This window comes from Diceros bicornis, chromosome 18 (assembly GCF_020826845.1).
Source record: "Diceros bicornis minor isolate mBicDic1 chromosome 18, mDicBic1.mat.cur, whole genome shotgun sequence".
NCBI classification, from domain to species: domain Eukaryota; kingdom Metazoa; phylum Chordata; class Mammalia; order Perissodactyla; family Rhinocerotidae; genus Diceros; species Diceros bicornis.
In genome coordinates this window covers 58,393,003-58,409,438 of record NC_080757.1, presented here as the reverse complement: position 1 = coordinate 58,409,438, position 16,436 = coordinate 58,393,003, and the positions used below count along the sequence as shown (strand labels likewise).

Below are 16,436 nucleotides of genomic sequence, written 5' to 3'. Positions count from 1 at the left end.
GTAGATTGAGAGGGACCAAGCTCTGTGGCTCTCCAACATGCAAGTCTCGAAAGCATCAAAAGAGACTGATAGCAGTGACCAGGAAAGTCTGGTGTCCTGGGCACCAAGGGGGGAGACCGTGCGCCCAGGAGAGGGAGTGACCAGCAGCTAAGCGGTCAAGCGAGATGAGGCCTGTGAAGTGACCAATGGATTCAGCAATATGAAGGTTACCGGGACCTCGATGAGAACAGCTTTGGGCAAGCAACAGGGCAGAAGCTCTGTTGAAAGGATGCCCTGTTTTGCTCCCCTGGGCCATAACCAGGTGGGAGGAGAGGGAAGAGGGAAGGTTGGGTCCTGTGGAGGACCCAGGTGAAGCCCTGAAGCCTTTCTCCAAGCAACCTGGGAAGTTATGATAATGTTGTCCACTCGTGCTGGCACTGCCAGCACTTTCTGGTTCAGGACCAATAAATAGGGCGAGGATGACCCTGCCAGCAACACCCCCCTGAACACGCCTCCTCCCAACTTTGAAATCCCCTAGGCTGCAGAAGCGTCCCAGGGACAGACCCTCACTTGTGTCGCTAGGTGCTGTACCATTGAGGTCACCCCTGACCCTTTCTGTCGTCTTCATTTGCCTTAGTTGGTGGCAGTTCTGAGAGAAGTCAAGTACTTGAACTTCCAGGAACAAAAAGAGATCCCAAGCAGTGCAGAGAATCTGTTCTCACAGCATGAAACCTTCCGGAAGTTTGTGGGCAACTTGGAACTCATCGTTGGCTGGTATAATGAGGTGAGCTGGTGGAGTTTTGTTTTGTTCTGTTTGCCGAGTTTCGGGTTTTGTTTAGAACAAACACAGGTATTACATCTCCAAGTGCAGTAAAATAACTGAGTACATTCTCATATTCAAATGTGGATTAGAGCCACTCTCCATTATTCACCCAGCAGCGGCCGCAAAGCTGTTGACAACTCAAAACAACTGATGATGGAAACCTTACTTCCGTTGGACTTTGGCTTCTGTTACATGACTGTTTACAGATGCTTTACTTTCCTAAATATATTTTGCTTTGGGTAATGTCAAAGCCACTCAAGACTACTTCCATTACACCCGTGAAAGTGTATGGGGGCGTTTCCTGGAATCGAGGAGGATTGTGAATTTCCCAGCGGCAAGTGGAGAACAGGCCAAGCGTGAGGGACTACCCTCAAGATAGGGGAAGAGATGTGCCTGGGGAGGGGGCTAGCCCACCCCTCATTCTATGGCTCAAGAATTCCTCTTCAGTCTCGACTCCTGACATTGCTCGGCTCTGGGGCCTGACACAAGTCATCACAAAGAGGCTGATCACCGCTAAGAGTTTCCAGTCACTGATTAGCCTTGGGGGACAACAGGGCTGTCTGTTCCAAGCACCTCCTTCCTGCACAGGAACCCCTGGGAGCTGAGTCAGTGACCAGAAGGGACTTGGAAAGTGTGGGCTCGGGGCACAGCGGGCAGTCAGTATGCCTACCCTTGTGCTAGGCACCCCCTTTCTTACAGACCCTTCCCACAGATCCCAGAAAAGGCTGCCATTTGTGCCACACAACCGTCACCCCCACGCCCGGCCATAGATTAGGCCAGATGAGGACATGGCATGAGTTTCCTGTGGCTGCTGTAACAAATTACCACAAACTGAGGGGCTTAACACAGCACTAATTTATTGTCTTCTGGTTCTGGAGGTTAGAAGTCCAAAATCTGTTTCCTTCTACTAAAAGTGAGGTGTCAGCAGGGCTGCTTCCTCCTGGAGGCTCCAGGGAGAATCTGTTTCTTTGCCTTTTCCACCTTCTAAAGGCCGCCTGCATGCCTTGGCTCGAGGCTCCTTCTTCACTCCATCTTCAGATGACATGACTCCCACTTCTGCTTTGTCCTCACGTTGCTTTCTTCTCTCTCTCTCTTTTTTTTTTTTTTTGCTGAGGAAGATTCACCTTGAGCTATAATCCGCTTCCTCTTTTCTTTTTGCATGTGAACCGCTGTCACAGCATGGCCGCTGACAGGTGAGTGGTGTATGTCCGCGCCTGGGAACTAAACCCGGGCTGCCAAAGCAGAGTGCACCAAACTTAACCACTAGGCAACCAGGGTTGGCCCTGCTTTCTTCTCTTTTGACCTTCTTGCCTCCCTCTTATAAGGATCTTGTGACTGCATTGGGCCCGCCCGGATAATCCAGTGCAATCTCCCGGTGACAAGGTCCTTAAATGAATCACATCTGCAAGTTCTCTTTTGCTGTGTAAGGTGATGTATTCACAGGTCCCAGAGATGAGGACATGGACATCTTTGGGGAGCCATCATTGAGCCTACTGCAGACACCTAATCCAAAAAGGGGCCAAGATCCCCTCTCCTCAGCATGCTGGGAATTTGGAATTGGGTCCCAGCCCCATTGACACTGGATCACGGGGGAGCAGAGAAACTGAGAGTGAGCAGAAGCACAGGCTGCAGAAGGAAGAGAGAAGGTGGCCAGAAAGGCCCCGAGAGACAGAGGAGGAGCCTGGATGTGGACTTTGCAGGGCCAGTCCCTGTGGGTCCTCTGATACATCCCTGCCTCACTTGTGTCGCTAGGTGCTGTACCATTGAGGTCACCCCTGACCCTTTCTGTCGTCTTCATTTGCCTTAGTTGGTGGCAGTTCTAAGAGAAGTCAAGTACTTGAACTTCCAGGAACAAAAAGATTCCAAGCAGTGTGGGGTTCCCTTCTGGGAGCTCGCTTGCAGCACACCCTCACGTGACTTGAGCTCGCTCCAGTGGGTCGTGTTTCTTGCAGCCAACCCGCCCCCAACTGGAACAGCTGCCTGGGACCTGGAGTATTTTTGTTTCTGTGTTTTGTGTCTCAATCTGTCCATGAGATGCTTACCCACTTCCAGATTCCTGATGTGAGGGCCCCTTTCCTAGAGTCACGTGGGCCAGGCCTCTGTTTTTCCCTGGCCTGTCTTGCAGAGGCCTTGGAGGGGACGCCCAGGCCATCCAGGACCACTTCATGTCTGGCCCTTCCCCAGCCCCTTGCTGGGTTCTATCTGAGTTGGTATTAACTGGACCATAGCTGTGCCATGTACCTTCCTCCTACGAGAGAAAGCAATGGCATCAGTAATGTTGTGAATCCAAAGGGTGTTTCTGTCATCCAGGACCTGCCTACAAGACGTCTCGTGTAGGGGATGGTGGCCAGATAACGCCATGTATTTGAACAAGCCCAAGAATTCGATGCTCACCTCAGATGCCAAACAAGAGAAGGGTGGGAATACTGAAAGACTAGGCGCGAGCCTGGGAAGACTGAGGAAGCCCCTGCTCTTGGTAGAAGTGACCTGCTTCGTGAACAGGCTGGGAAAGCTGAAGGCGAAGTGAAGCTCACCAGGTCGGTCATGCCATCTCGTGGATTTATCAAAAATATCACTCCCTCTCCCCCACACCCACCAACAAATCAACCACGGATCCATTCCTTACTCCATTCCAAGAATTAGGGCATTAGGGGGTAATGCAACCTAAAACGTGTTCAATAATACTGAGTTATTCTCATTAATTTCACTTTCAAGATAAAATCTTAATTGACTCATTTGTGCTACGGACCATGAAACAGAGTCTCTGCTTTAAGTGCACTTCCTTGAATTCACTTTCTCCAGAAACAGCTCTCTTCAGCCTCGGAGGACGCGTGTCCATGCGTTCCCTGGACACCTCCCAGCCATGGTGCTTAGAGAAAATGAAAGTTTAGGGAAATAGCAATGTGGAAAAGTGTTCATGGGTTACTCTCAGTGCAAAAGATTTTCTACAACGATGCAATCAGAAAAAAAACTCAGCAAATGTTATTTAGAAAAAAACAAAAAATTGATCTTCCATTTCTGTATGTCCAAACAAAACCCAACCAAGGACAGGCTGTCCAACCTGTGAAGCGCGTTGGCTTCCACTGCGAGTGATCTCCTTCTGCTGATAAAAATGCCGGGCGGAGTGGGGGTAGGGAAGTCAGCCCGGAGCCAAGCACCTGCAGTGACTTGTCATGGATGCTCTTTCCCGTCTTTGGAGATGCTCCCGAGCCCCTTAGATGCCCTTCTTATTCTTTTTTTTTTTTTTTCTTGTGAGGAAGATCAACCCTGAGCTAACATCCATGCCAATCCTCCTCTTTTTGCTGAGGAAGACCGGCTCTAAGCTAACATCTATTGCCAATCCTCCTCCTTTTTCCCCCCAAAGCCCCAGTAGATAGTTGTATGTCATAGCTGCACATCCTTCTAGTTACTATATGTGGGACGCGGCCTCAGCATGGCGGGAGAAGCGGTGCGTCGGTGCGCGCCCGGGATCCGAACCCGGGCCGCCAGTAGTGGAGCGCGTGCACTTAACCGCTAAGCCACGGGGCCGGCCCAGACGCCCTTCTTAGTCTTAGCATGGTTTCTGTTGCAGAGAGACACCGTGAGCCTCCAGACCACTAATATTCACTGATATTCGAATGAGACAAGAATGGGCGTGGAGGTTTAAGGAGTCTGCTGGGCTCTCTGAGGGACCTCTTGAGTGTTTTTTTCTCTCAGATCACACTGCTGGGAAAAATGCCCTAAATGTGCGGATTTATAACATAGGCTGTTGAAAAATAATAAACAGGGTGTGTTAGATGGACCTTATCACCATGAGCTTTGTTTACACTGGCCATTACAACGGCCCAATAATATTTAGCTACTTTTCTGGGCTATTACAGTGAAAAATCGTTGATAAATTGCCGTCCTGAGTCTCCAAGTAACCATTTGAGTTGTGGGCAAGACCCGCAGCCCAGCCTTCACTGCACAGGAGCGCCCCCTCCACAGCAGCCCCGGCTGGGCTGGCCCTGGGTTCTGATCACGCAGCAGCCCTGCTGTCTTTGCCCAGGGTCAGTTACTAGAAACCCGGCAACTTTTCCAGCAGGTTAAATTCAGTGTAAGGGGCTCCCCTCTGAACTCTGTTCACAGGGGTTTGGTTACAGACATCCAAAAGAGGCGCGTTATGAGATTATCTCACTTGGGATATAGTCTCAGAGCAGGGGCTCTGCGATTGAGCAGGGACCGCTGCCCCGAGTAATTGTTTCGTAACCAAACCCTGATAAGTGGAATCGTATTTCACATTGACTCGCTTTGTAATTCTGGAGGTGCTATCTTTACTTCTGTCTGGTTTCCACTAGTAATAGCTTTTTAGCTTGATTTCTCTGCCCTTACCCACTTTTCTGAGAGTTAATCATCTGAAATCACTTGAAGGCATTGGTGGGGGTGCCGGTGGGGGCACCATTTAAAGTACTAAATGTATGTAAAGAATTATTCTGAAAGGCAAATAGCATCTAATGTGCAATTTTAATTCTATGTACATCCCTTTCTTTATAGAGTAGAAGTGTCCTTGAAAAGTTATATAAAAATCAAAATATTGCTAGATAGAATGATATTCCAAAGCACAAATGGTGCTTGTTATTTAAAGGAATTATTTATAATTTATAAAAACTAGATACACTCTCCTTCTCCTTTTTTTCTGTTTTGTGAACTGAGGTTTTCAAGCGTTACGTTAGCTTCTTAAAGCAGAGTAGAACTGTGTCAAGGCAATATGGAACCTCTAGTGTTGTTGACTCTGAGCCGTTAACAACTGGGACAGTTTCTCTGCAGATCCTGGACCTCCGTGAGCTTTAGATTTATGATCAAGGAGAGATTCAGAGCCCAGAAATGCCCCAGTTACCCATGTGTGTTTCTCTGATTTTCTGTTTGTGATTTTAAGCCAAAATTTAAAAAGTTTTAGATTATACTCTCACTGTTTTTGCATTATCGTACTTCCTTCGCTTTCAGTCCCATAACGTGGGTAATTAGGGTTAAGTATAGACATAAATCCTGGGTGATAAAAATAATTATGAAAGTTGAAATCTCCTGATATTTGATTTACATATAATTCCCAATCAAATAACACTAATTGTAATTGGTTTGGTTGGTATTGAGTAATAAAACTCCTCACCATAAGACAATTTTCAGTCCTGCTGGATTTGGAACAAAGGCCCTGAAACTAGCCTTCGTTTTGCAGATAAAGACCACTGTGATGGATGTAGAATTTCCACTAGTGAAGTCAGAATTGGAAGCAATCGATGTCAAGTTATTGGGCGCTGAAACGACATTGTTCTGGAATGGCGAAGGTACCAAGGCCACGTTCATTTCACCTTGGGTTAAACTGGGGGCGGAGGGTCTGACCTGTCCAGCATCTGTCCTAAAACACACCCAAGTGGCCGCTTCTGCCTTCTTGCTCCATGGGTCCACTTTGACTCCAACAGGTTTATGTTTAAAGCTGAAGGATATTTCCACCTGCTCACCAAGTCCCGAAAGAGCCTATTTGTGTCACTTACAGATGGAATCAGCAAAGACTCCTTGAGAACCACCAAGGGTTCCAAGTTTCCAAACTTGACTTGCTGGAGACCAGGGCTTTGTGGTGGTTTCCCACGCCGGCACGCTGCAGCTGGCTCAGGGCAGGTGTCGGAGAAGTGGAAAGAAGTGTACCCATGAGTCCCCTTCCTCCCTTCATCCCACCATTGGATCAGGCAGAAGACCCAGCAGTGTCTGGTTGGACACCACCGCCTTTGCTCCGCCTCCATCCAGGCCTTCCAACTTGTCTTTTGCCATCCTTTCAGCCCTCCTCTGCCCTATCCTGCCTCCACTATCTCACCTAGAAGGTGGGACTGTCCACTCACCTGAAACGAGATCCACCTGGACTTTTCTGTGCAAAGAAGCCCTATGCTACTTTTCTCTCACTTCTGCCCAAGAACGCATCTCTTTTCTAGCTGCTTCAATCCAGGCCTCTGAGAAGCTCAAGTCTCTCCGGCGTTCTGTTCATGGTTGGGGGAGCCGGGGTGCACAGGGGTGGGGGTCCTTTAACATCAGGTGTCTGGAGTTCCCAGGTGGAATTAATAATCCACCTATTTGGGGATAAGGAACTCCCGCTTCCAAAGAGGCGCAATATGCATTATTCTCAGCATTTCATTTCCGGGAACTCACAATGATTTTTTCTGCTTCATATTCCAGAAGGGTAGACGTATTTTTCCAAGTGCTGTCTCGGAATAATGAGCGTTAAGCCAGCCCAAGAGAAGTTTTCATCTTGCTAAAATGTTCATTTTGTAAGATTCCTTTACGCTTATATTTTAGGTGTGTTTGAATATATTCAAGAGATGCGAGAAATTCTACGTAACTTGCAGAACAGGATACAAAAAGCAAAGCAAAATATAGATGGAATTTCCCAGGCCATGAAGGTGAGTAAGCTGCAAAGCACAGAGTGGGGCTTAAATGGAGGCCCAGGAGGGGGTCCTGGGGAAAACGTGCTCCACAGAGATGCTCGTGGAAAGTGCCAAAGGCAGCGGGAACCTGCTGTTTGAGGCCCTGGACCACACAACGATGTTGGGGGGCGGTCCCAAGGCAGAAAACAATCCCTCTGTGGAGTTCAGTTCTGTTCCATTCTGTTGAGCTCAGCAAGCATGCGGGCAGGACCCCTCTACGCCAGGCCGGTGCCGGGAACAAGGTGGGGAGAGATGCGCTAAGACTCAGCCTGCCTGCAGCAAGCTCCTTGCTCATTACAGAAGCAGCGCAGTTCTTGCACTCAGCCCAATCCAGAGAACTGGGGGAGTCCTTCACCAGCCTCCGCCGTGGCCTGTCGTCAACGCCCTAAGTTGCAGACATCTGCAGCAATATATCCAAAAGGAAGTTTTTCAAGTCCCCACTCCCATTAATTCTAATGTCTATGTAACTCTTTTATTTTTAAAACAACCATGTTTATGCTATATTTTTCATATCAAAATCAAATAATCAAGATGCCCCAGCAGCCCCACTCTGCTCTACCATCCCACTGCATGCCCGCACTAAGATGGGACTTCAGATCACGCTGATTTCCATCACCTTCCTCTCCTCCCCCACAAACTCGTGAGTTGAAATCATTTAGAATTTCTGATCCAGACCAGCAGTAGTTTTTTTCCTTAGAACACATCTCTTCTATTTCAAGACTCCTTTGGCTTATCACAGTGAGAAACTTTTCTACTTTATAGTTTACATTCATTTCATCACCACCCACTTAAATTTACTCACTACATTATAGATAAAAATCATTGCTTACCACTATTTTTTTTCTGATTCAATTTTCATTTGAATGGAATATTTCCTCAAGCAATTTCCTCAGAAAGGGTGGGTTGATGACAAACTTTCCGAGTCCTTGCTTGTCCAAAAATATCTTTCATTTGATCTCACCTATGGCTGTCTTGTCCAGATAAGGATTTTTTGATATGGCCCTTTTCTTTCAACAGTCTAGAAACATCCCTGTATTAGTCTGCCTGGGCTGCCCTAACAAAGTACCAGAGACAGGGCAGCTTAAACAACAGAAATTTATTTTCTCACAATTCTGGAGGCTGGAAGTCAGAGATCAAGGTGCAGGCAGGGTTGCTTTCTCCCGAGGCCTCTCTCCTTGGCTTGTAGGTGGCATCTCCTCCCTGTGTCCTCACGGGGTCTTTTCTCTGTGTCTGTCTGTGTCCTGATCACCTCTTCTCATAAGGACACCAGTAATATTGGATTAAGGCCCACCCTAGTGACTTTATTTTAACTGAATAACCTCTTTAAATACGCTCTGTCCAAATATGGGCACATCCTGAGGTACTAGGGCATTAGGACTTCAACATATAAATTTGAGGGGACACAATTCAGCCCACCGCCATCCCTGGTTTGTAGCTTCAATGTTGAGAAGGTGGACGATAGTATGACTTTCCTTTTTTAAGTCCCTGTTCTCTCTGTCTAGAGCCGTGTAGATTTTTTCATTATCTTCAGGGTTCAGAAATGTCACTAGGGTGTATCCAGACATGCATCTCCTTTTGTTAATGTTCCCTGGACTTCATTAACTGTTTCCATCTGAAAATGGCAGCATTTCTTCAGCTCGTTGGCACCTTCTTTAGTCATCCATTCTCTCACGTGTCTCTTTCTGTTCTCTGGAACTCGGACCATTTCCACATTCATCTCCAGATCTGGCCGCCGTGTCTCTTACCTCTTCTTTTATGGGTTCCCTCACCCTCAGCTCCTTTGGTACCCCGACAAGAGAATCAGATGCTCGTTCCCCAAGAGTGACTCCTTTTGGGCCTGACTGGGTGAAACATTCCAGAGGTCTCTCTGCGGTCCCCCAAGGCCCTGAATGGTTTTGAGTTAAATCATCTAAGGCTTTCTGGTCCTCAGTGGCCCCTAGGTCTCTCCTAGGTCAGCAAGGGACGACGATGTTCACACCAAAGAGCATGCAGTGAAGGAGCAAGACCAGAAGTGTTTTCTCCAAAGGCTTTTCTCTCATGTTTTCCTTTCAGGATTGGTCTGCCAACCCAATGTTTGAAAGAAAGGACAACAAGAAAGATGCTCTGTTGGACTTGGATGGAAGGATGGTCAATCTCAACAAACGCTACACCGCAGTCAAGGATGCTGGCCTGAAGATCCAGGCCATGGTTGCAGTAAGGAAGCGTGCGGGAGGGCCTTCGAGAGCCCTCTTGCTTTTCATAAAAATGGCTTCAGTGGTCATAGATGTCTACGATCTTTAATCCAAGAGTCGTTTCACAATAGCAGACCATCCCAAACATCCCCTTTGAAGCCTGATTCCCCTTGTCATGTGTCTGCCTTCCTCTGTTCTAGGGGGATCAGCACCCCCTGCCCCACACAAAGTTGGTGTAGACAAGTGACATCTTTGTACAATGTCAACAGCTCTTGTTTCCCTGGGATAAGCTGCTTGAGGGCAAGCACTGTGTGTGTAATTGAGTGTCCTTCATGGTTTCCCCATGGTTCACCCATGTGAAGAGTGAGGAGCATCGAGTGTGTGCATGGTGTATTGGTGCCAACACGTTTAAATTGGGATAATGTGAGAACACACACCTGCTGTGCTGCCTAGAGGGTAGGATATTCCTTTTTGCCAATAGTCACAACAGTCCACGGGCCTGTGTCCCTGTGGGCACGTTCAGAGGGCGAATGCAAAATGGTAGCCTGGCCTTCTGGAAGCTCCGCCTGGATCCCTGACCGTGTGGGGTTCTCGTGTCTTCCTCACCTGGCAGGCGTTTTATCCAGCTTGCGGTTTAGCTGGTATCTGAGGCGAGTGTGCAAGGTGGAGCTCTGCACTGGCCTAAAAAAGAGAAAACTCTCTCTGGAGCTCAAGATGTTTTCAGGGCAGTTTTTTTGGGTTTCCCAGTGCATGGTACAAATCATTGGTATGGACTTAAATGATGGTTCACCACACCCAGACAGACCAGCAGCCTCCATTGGGAGGAGGGTCTGTCATTGGCTGTTCTCATGGTCAAGTCGTTGCTTGGAAAGTCATTACCCCAATGGAGTGACTTGACTGGACCAAAAAATATTCAGCCTTGTTTCCATATCTTCATTCCTCCTTTGCCATGGTGCCAGAAGGTCCCACTAAACTGAGATGTTAAACTGCAAAAATGTTATTTGGAAGAGTTAACCAATTAACTCGTTAACACTCTCAGATGTGTTGGAAACAGAGCACAGGCGAGACCTATTTGACTTGGGGTTAGGCAAGGGATCACAGCGCAGAGCACAGGGAGAGGGTGGGAGAGGAGGCAGGGCAGTGGGGCAGGACCCTGGGTGGGCAGAGGCCAGCGAGCCAATGAGACAAGGCTTTGAGGTCACATGCATTTGCCAGAGTCCTCTATTTCCATGATAGACATTTGAACCATTTCTTTCTACCTTGCGCTGAAGTTATTTAAGCCTGTGTCTTCTCTCCCCTGTTAGAATATACCTCCCTGAGGGTACAGACTGGGTCATATTCATCTTTGTGTCCCCCTGTAGCACTCACTGTCTTACAGATTCATCTATCTACCCATTCATCCACCCATCCACCCATCCATCTACTCTTCCACCCTCCCACCCACCCACCTACACATCTACCCACCCATCCACCCACCCACTCATCTACCCATCCATCCATTCATCCATCTACCAGTTCCTGCTCTGTCCCAGGCATACTGCTGAGTGCTGGAGGTACACTGGTGGAAAGGACAGTCAATCCCTGTCCTCATGAAGCTTGGTATCAAGGGGAGGTACAGACCAAAGAAAAATAAATAAAAGAATTCAGAGTTGTCATCTGTGCCACGATAAGCACCAATAATAGATTTCTAGAGGGAATACAGGTGGGGGCAGGGACAGGAACCAAACCTGAGATGAATGGGGGGTGGTCAAGGAGGGCCTCTGTGAGGAGGTGACATTTGAGCTGAAAGCTAAACTATTAGAAGAAGCTAGACCTGGCGAGAATGGGAGGGAGCAGCCTGTGCAAGACTCTGCCGTAGGAAAGAGCCTGGCACATTCAAGAAGCTAGAAGCAGAGCCAGGTGTCTGGAGGTTGTGAACAGGGACAAGGGGAGCCAGAGAGTCATTGAGTGCATTGATCAAAGAAGGAACAGATGAACCAGTGAAACGACAGCCGACTGTGTGGTTCTGTTTGCAGGAAAACGCAGAGCTGTTCAGAGCGGACACCACGAGCCATTCCTGGAAAGATTATGTCAACTACATTGACAGCATGGTCTTAGACGAATTTGACCAGTTCATTCGCAAATCTCTAAATTACCTGATGGACAACATGGTTACAGATGTGAGTTATAAATATCAGATATATGTATGCATGTGTAGGTGTATCCACATATTTGTATTATAAATATAAGATCAGGTCTACATCGGACTCTATAGTTTGCAGTTTCCTGATGAAAGAACAGGCTATCATGTTACAAATAAACAGACTTATTGAAATCTGCCTCGGGTGACCAACTCTTCCTGGTGTTAAAACTGGAAGTCCTGCATCCTGGGCCCCTCCTCAGTCCCAGGTGCTCAGGACATCTTGTCACTTTAATTCTGCCACACCATAAGTCGGCTATAGAATACCTAAGTGGATGTGAGAAGGTTGTCCTACCTTGCTGCCAGATGAGGGAGAGCAGGCACCACTGCCACTACTCACGTTGATTAGGAAGTGGGGGTGATGCCCTCCTGTCAGCAACATCAGCCACTAACCTACTTACCCCACTGCTGGGCGAGTGGAAGTGTAAACCAGATCAGCAAACGAGACGTACAGGTTAATTGCATCCTGGCATGTTCTCCAGTGTTTTCCATGGGGGTAAGCCCTTCCCTACCCATTTCTTTTTCATTACACTGGTTCCCAAATGATCTGGAATACAACCACTAGGGCAAAATCAAATACCCCCAGCCCATATAGTCCACCCACAGGAAAGGATGGTGGGGACCACGCTGAGACACCCTGTACCAGCTACAGAGGGCGAATAATCTGTGCTTGAGCCCAGCACATGTGTCAAAGGCTGGTTGTCACCAGACAATCACAGACCCTGTGTTCTGTTGATGAAAGTAGTCATCACTACCAACTGTTGAGTTTCACCAAGCAACCCACAGCCGTGCAAAGTGTCAGGGATGAAATTAACTAACTTATACTTAACTTACAATTTCAAGCTGTAATTTATTGTAACACAGTGAGGAAAGTCACAATTAAAACCGTGATGATGCCCTTATAACAAAATGCCCTTCTCAAAAAGTCCCAGGGAGACCCCATATTTGCAAGTGGCCTAGTGACAGGAGCAGACCTCTGAGCTAGAGGCTTAAGAAAAGTCTGGTCATCTGAGTTCAAGATGATTGACCTTTTGTACTACTTACCAACTGACTCAGACACTAGTCAACACCCTCCCTTGGTCATAGAGCAACCCGAGGGCTCTCGAGTCAACCACCCCCAGGGCCAATGTGGGACTCTGTTTATAGGAAGATCAGTGGCCGTGGAGTGGATCTCATGGCCACCTGTGGGCCTTGGCCCATACTTTGAGATTCGCTGGTACGTCAGTCTATCCTCCATCCCCTCACCTTATAGATGGAGCTAGCACCTTCAGCCTTGCAGCCTCACAAGGCGGGATCCAGGAACAGACAGGGTTACAGTGTGTGTGTGCTTTGAAAAGGGGAACCTCTGATGGATGGGAGGGCTCATCCTTTCCGGGGCACCACGAAGGCCGTCCTGCCGACTGTGACCCCACCATGCACCGTGGTTGTGGCTGCCAGCTCTTAGAAGTGAGCCAGCCACCACTCTGCACACTTTATATGTCATTGAGTCATTTAGTCCTCACAATAACCCAAAGAGGTGGGGACAATTATTGTCTCTGTTCTATAAAATGATTATCCTCATTTTATATATTTGGGGAAACTGGGAGTTCAAGTGACCTACTCAAGGCCACACAGCTAGTAAGTAGTAGATACAGGCTTTGAACTGAGGTAGTCGGTCTCTTGTCTGCACTTAGAATCGCTGCTCTCTCCTGCCCTGGACTGCTCCAGCCTGCTTTTGGCCCAGTGGCATTGCCTTTGGTTTCATGGCACTTGCTCAAGGGGCCGCTGGGAAGCATGCTCTCCGAAGTGGTCCCAGCCAGTGGGAGTTAGCCCTATAGGTTAGATGGTGCCCAGAGTGAACATCTGGGCATTGAGAATGGTTCAACCAAGGGCGAGGCATTGACCCCTGTGATGACCTGTTTCAGGAGAGCGTGGCGCCGCTGTTTGAGGTCCACATGGAGCTGGATGAGGACGGGCTGGTCTTCAATCCATCCCTGGAGATGGGTGGAAACCATGGCTTCCTGGCGCTGATCGAGAGCCTGATCACTGACATCTACAATGCCGCCAAGCTCATCCCCCGACTGGCCAAGGGCAGAATGAACTACAAGGTCAGTCTGGGCTTCCTATGGCCCCAGCTGCTTTCCCTGTGTGGGCACAAATTGCTTTCCTGGTTCGGAATTGCCTTCGTAACTCAGCAATGCCTATTTATTTACATTTTAAATGATGATGGTGGGGCCGACCCCGTGGCTTAGCGGTTAAGTGCGTGCGCTCCGCTGCTGGCGGCCCGGGTTCAGATCCCGGGCGCGCACCGACGCACCGCTTCTCCGGCCATGCTGAGGCCGTGTCCCACATACAGCAACTAGAAGGATGTGCAGCTATGACATACAACTATCTACTGGGGCTTTGGGGGGAAAAAAATAAATAAATAAAATTATTAAAAAAAAAAAAAGATGATGGTTCTGAATGTGGAGGAGCCCAGAGGTTTCTAGTCTATCAGGTTCCCCAGGATTACAGACTGGATTTCTCTCTCTACTCTCGAAATCCCGTGTCTTCCCGAAGTGGCTTCTCAGTCAGTCTGGCTTTCATTCCTCCAACGCCCCTCTACCCTCAGTGAGGCACCAGGGGTGTGTCCTTACCCATTTCCTGGTATTCCACTCCCTTCTGTAGTTTAAACCCTGGGACTCTCTCAGCACTCAGGCATTGGACAAATGCGCCTTCCGCATGCATTCACTCTACGTGCATTAAACACCTACCTGCTAAGCAAAGCGCAGTCAGATTGCTTCTGCGGCTGCAAAAGGCTTAGGAAACTCAGCTCCCCCCGAAGGGAGGTCTGAGGAGGTGTGTTTGTCAGAGGATTGTTTGTATAGAGGATTGTATTGTATGTATAGAGGATTGTTTGTAGTCATTCAATGGATTCTGGCCCATCCATGCAACGGCATCTGGATGAGTAACAAAAATAAGTCAGGGGTGGAAAGATGCTTGTGACATGCTATTAAGTGTTTATCAAGTTGTGGAACAATGTTTAGAATATGATTTCGTTTATTTAAACAAACAAAAATCTGTCTTTCTGTGGATACACTCCAAACTGTTGAGTGCTTACTTCTGGGAAACAGGATAGGAGTAAGGATGGAGGAGGACAGGGGATGCAAAGGGGACTTTGTATTTCAAACATGTCTATGTTGTTTGAGTCTTTGATAATGGGCATGTATTATTTGTTTTTGTTTTTGTTTTTTTTCCCTCCCCCAAAGCCCCAGTAGATAGTTGTATGTCATAGTTGCACATCCTTCTAGTTGCTGTATGTGGGACGCGGCCTCAGCATGACTGGAGAAGCGGTGTGTCGGTGCGCGCCCGGGATCTGAACCCGGGCCGCCAGCAGCGGAGCGCGCACTTAACTGCTAAGCCACAGGGCCAGCCCAGGGCATGTATTATTTGTAATAACAAATGTTTATGGCAAGAGGCTCTGTACTATTAAGGAGGTATGTGTGCGTGCATGTGTGTGCGCGGTGAGGTGAGGACACAAGAAGAAATACCTCGCAAGGTCAAGGGCAGCTTCCTAGAGGAGCTAACGTGTGAACTGAGTCTTGAAGGGTGGGAGGGGATTTCCAGGCAGATGGTGTCAGGCAGGGCAAATGGCTCGAGGATTTCTGAGCCACAAAAAGGTGACGTGCCTGGCCCAAGTGCACGCAGCAAGCTGTTCCACAGTTCAGAATAGCATTTGCCACTGGTGATCAGCTCAGGTACAGACATGAGACCCAACTCAGGCCAATGAGAGCCAGATGCCGACATGAGCTCCGGAATCTGACGGGATGCATGTCTGGAGTTCCTGTGCCCATCCTGGGGCCCCGGGGGGGTTCATCTGCTGATAAAGCTGCACACAGAGGAGGGCAGAGCAAAGCAGGATTAGGGTCGTGGTGATCAAACCATACCCCAGTCTGTGGGCACCCCCGTCTCATTTGTAACCATGAGATTTTAATTTATGGAGGTGACTGAGAGACATGGAGAGGTCAATGCCATTGAAAGAAAAGCTTGATGTTACTCACAGTTCTCCTAGAAACAAGAGGCACAGCAGGCCACGCAGGGCCACAGGGGGAAGCGCCAGGTTTGGTCAGGAGGCAGAAGCAGGAGTGAGGAAGAAGCCCAGGCCAGAGTCTTTCTTGGGGTTTCCGAGGGAAAGGCGACAGGGCAGAGGAAGTGGCTTGGGCCTGGCCAGTTTGCATCATGTCAACGGGGCTTTGGGCTTTAGGGGTCATCTCCAGTTATCAGGTACCTGGCCCTGGGGTGATTGGGGTAGGAGGAATATTGGTTTGGTGTGAGGCCTAGATAAAGCAGGTGCTTGAAGGTGTAGACTAGGATTGGTTGGTTTGCATATGAAAGGTGTGCTCCCGCCCAGAACTGACTAGTCCTGGGGGGGGGGGGGTAGTCTTTCCTGCCAGCAAGATTTTTTAAGGTGTCAAAGCATCGTAAAATACATAAAATAAAAAACATGCAAAAAAAAACCCCATCTTGAGATTCTCCAGTTACATGAGCCATTAATTGTCTTTTTGCTTATACCAATTTGGGTTGGATTTTCTTGTCACTTGAGACTCGAAAGGTCCTGTCCGGAGGGGTCTCTCATGCTCCCTCCTTTAGCCATCCACGGTAAATTTCTTTCAGTTCCTCAGACACCCTGCTTCCTCCCAGCACAGGGCCTGTGCTCATGCTTTGCTGCTTCTCTTGCTCTTTGCCTACAGCTCTCTTTGTCCATCAGCTCTCAGACCAATGGTCACTTCCTCAGGGAGCATTCCTCGACTTTCTCCCCCTAACACCTTAGCGCAAGGGCTGGAGTCATGATGTTTCATTTCTGTGATTCTTTGATGAACATCTGACCCCACCTGGAC

At 48.4% G+C, this 16,436-nt stretch overlaps 1 protein-coding gene across 1 annotated transcript in view; it reads left to right on the top strand.

The window, feature by feature from the left end:
* Window positions 1-16,436, top strand: part of DNAH17 (dynein axonemal heavy chain 17) — a 121,001-nt gene that overhangs the window by 17,571 nt on the left and 86,994 nt on the right. The window contains exons 13-18 of the mRNA XM_058561775.1: window positions 617-763; window positions 5,994-6,102; window positions 7,103-7,206; window positions 9,283-9,423; window positions 11,417-11,560; window positions 13,485-13,667. Coding sequence (XP_058417758.1) covers window positions 617-763; window positions 5,994-6,102; window positions 7,103-7,206; window positions 9,283-9,423; window positions 11,417-11,560; window positions 13,485-13,667 — 828 coding nt within the window. The remainder of the gene's footprint in view (window positions 1-616; window positions 764-5,993; window positions 6,103-7,102; window positions 7,207-9,282; window positions 9,424-11,416; window positions 11,561-13,484; window positions 13,668-16,436) is intronic.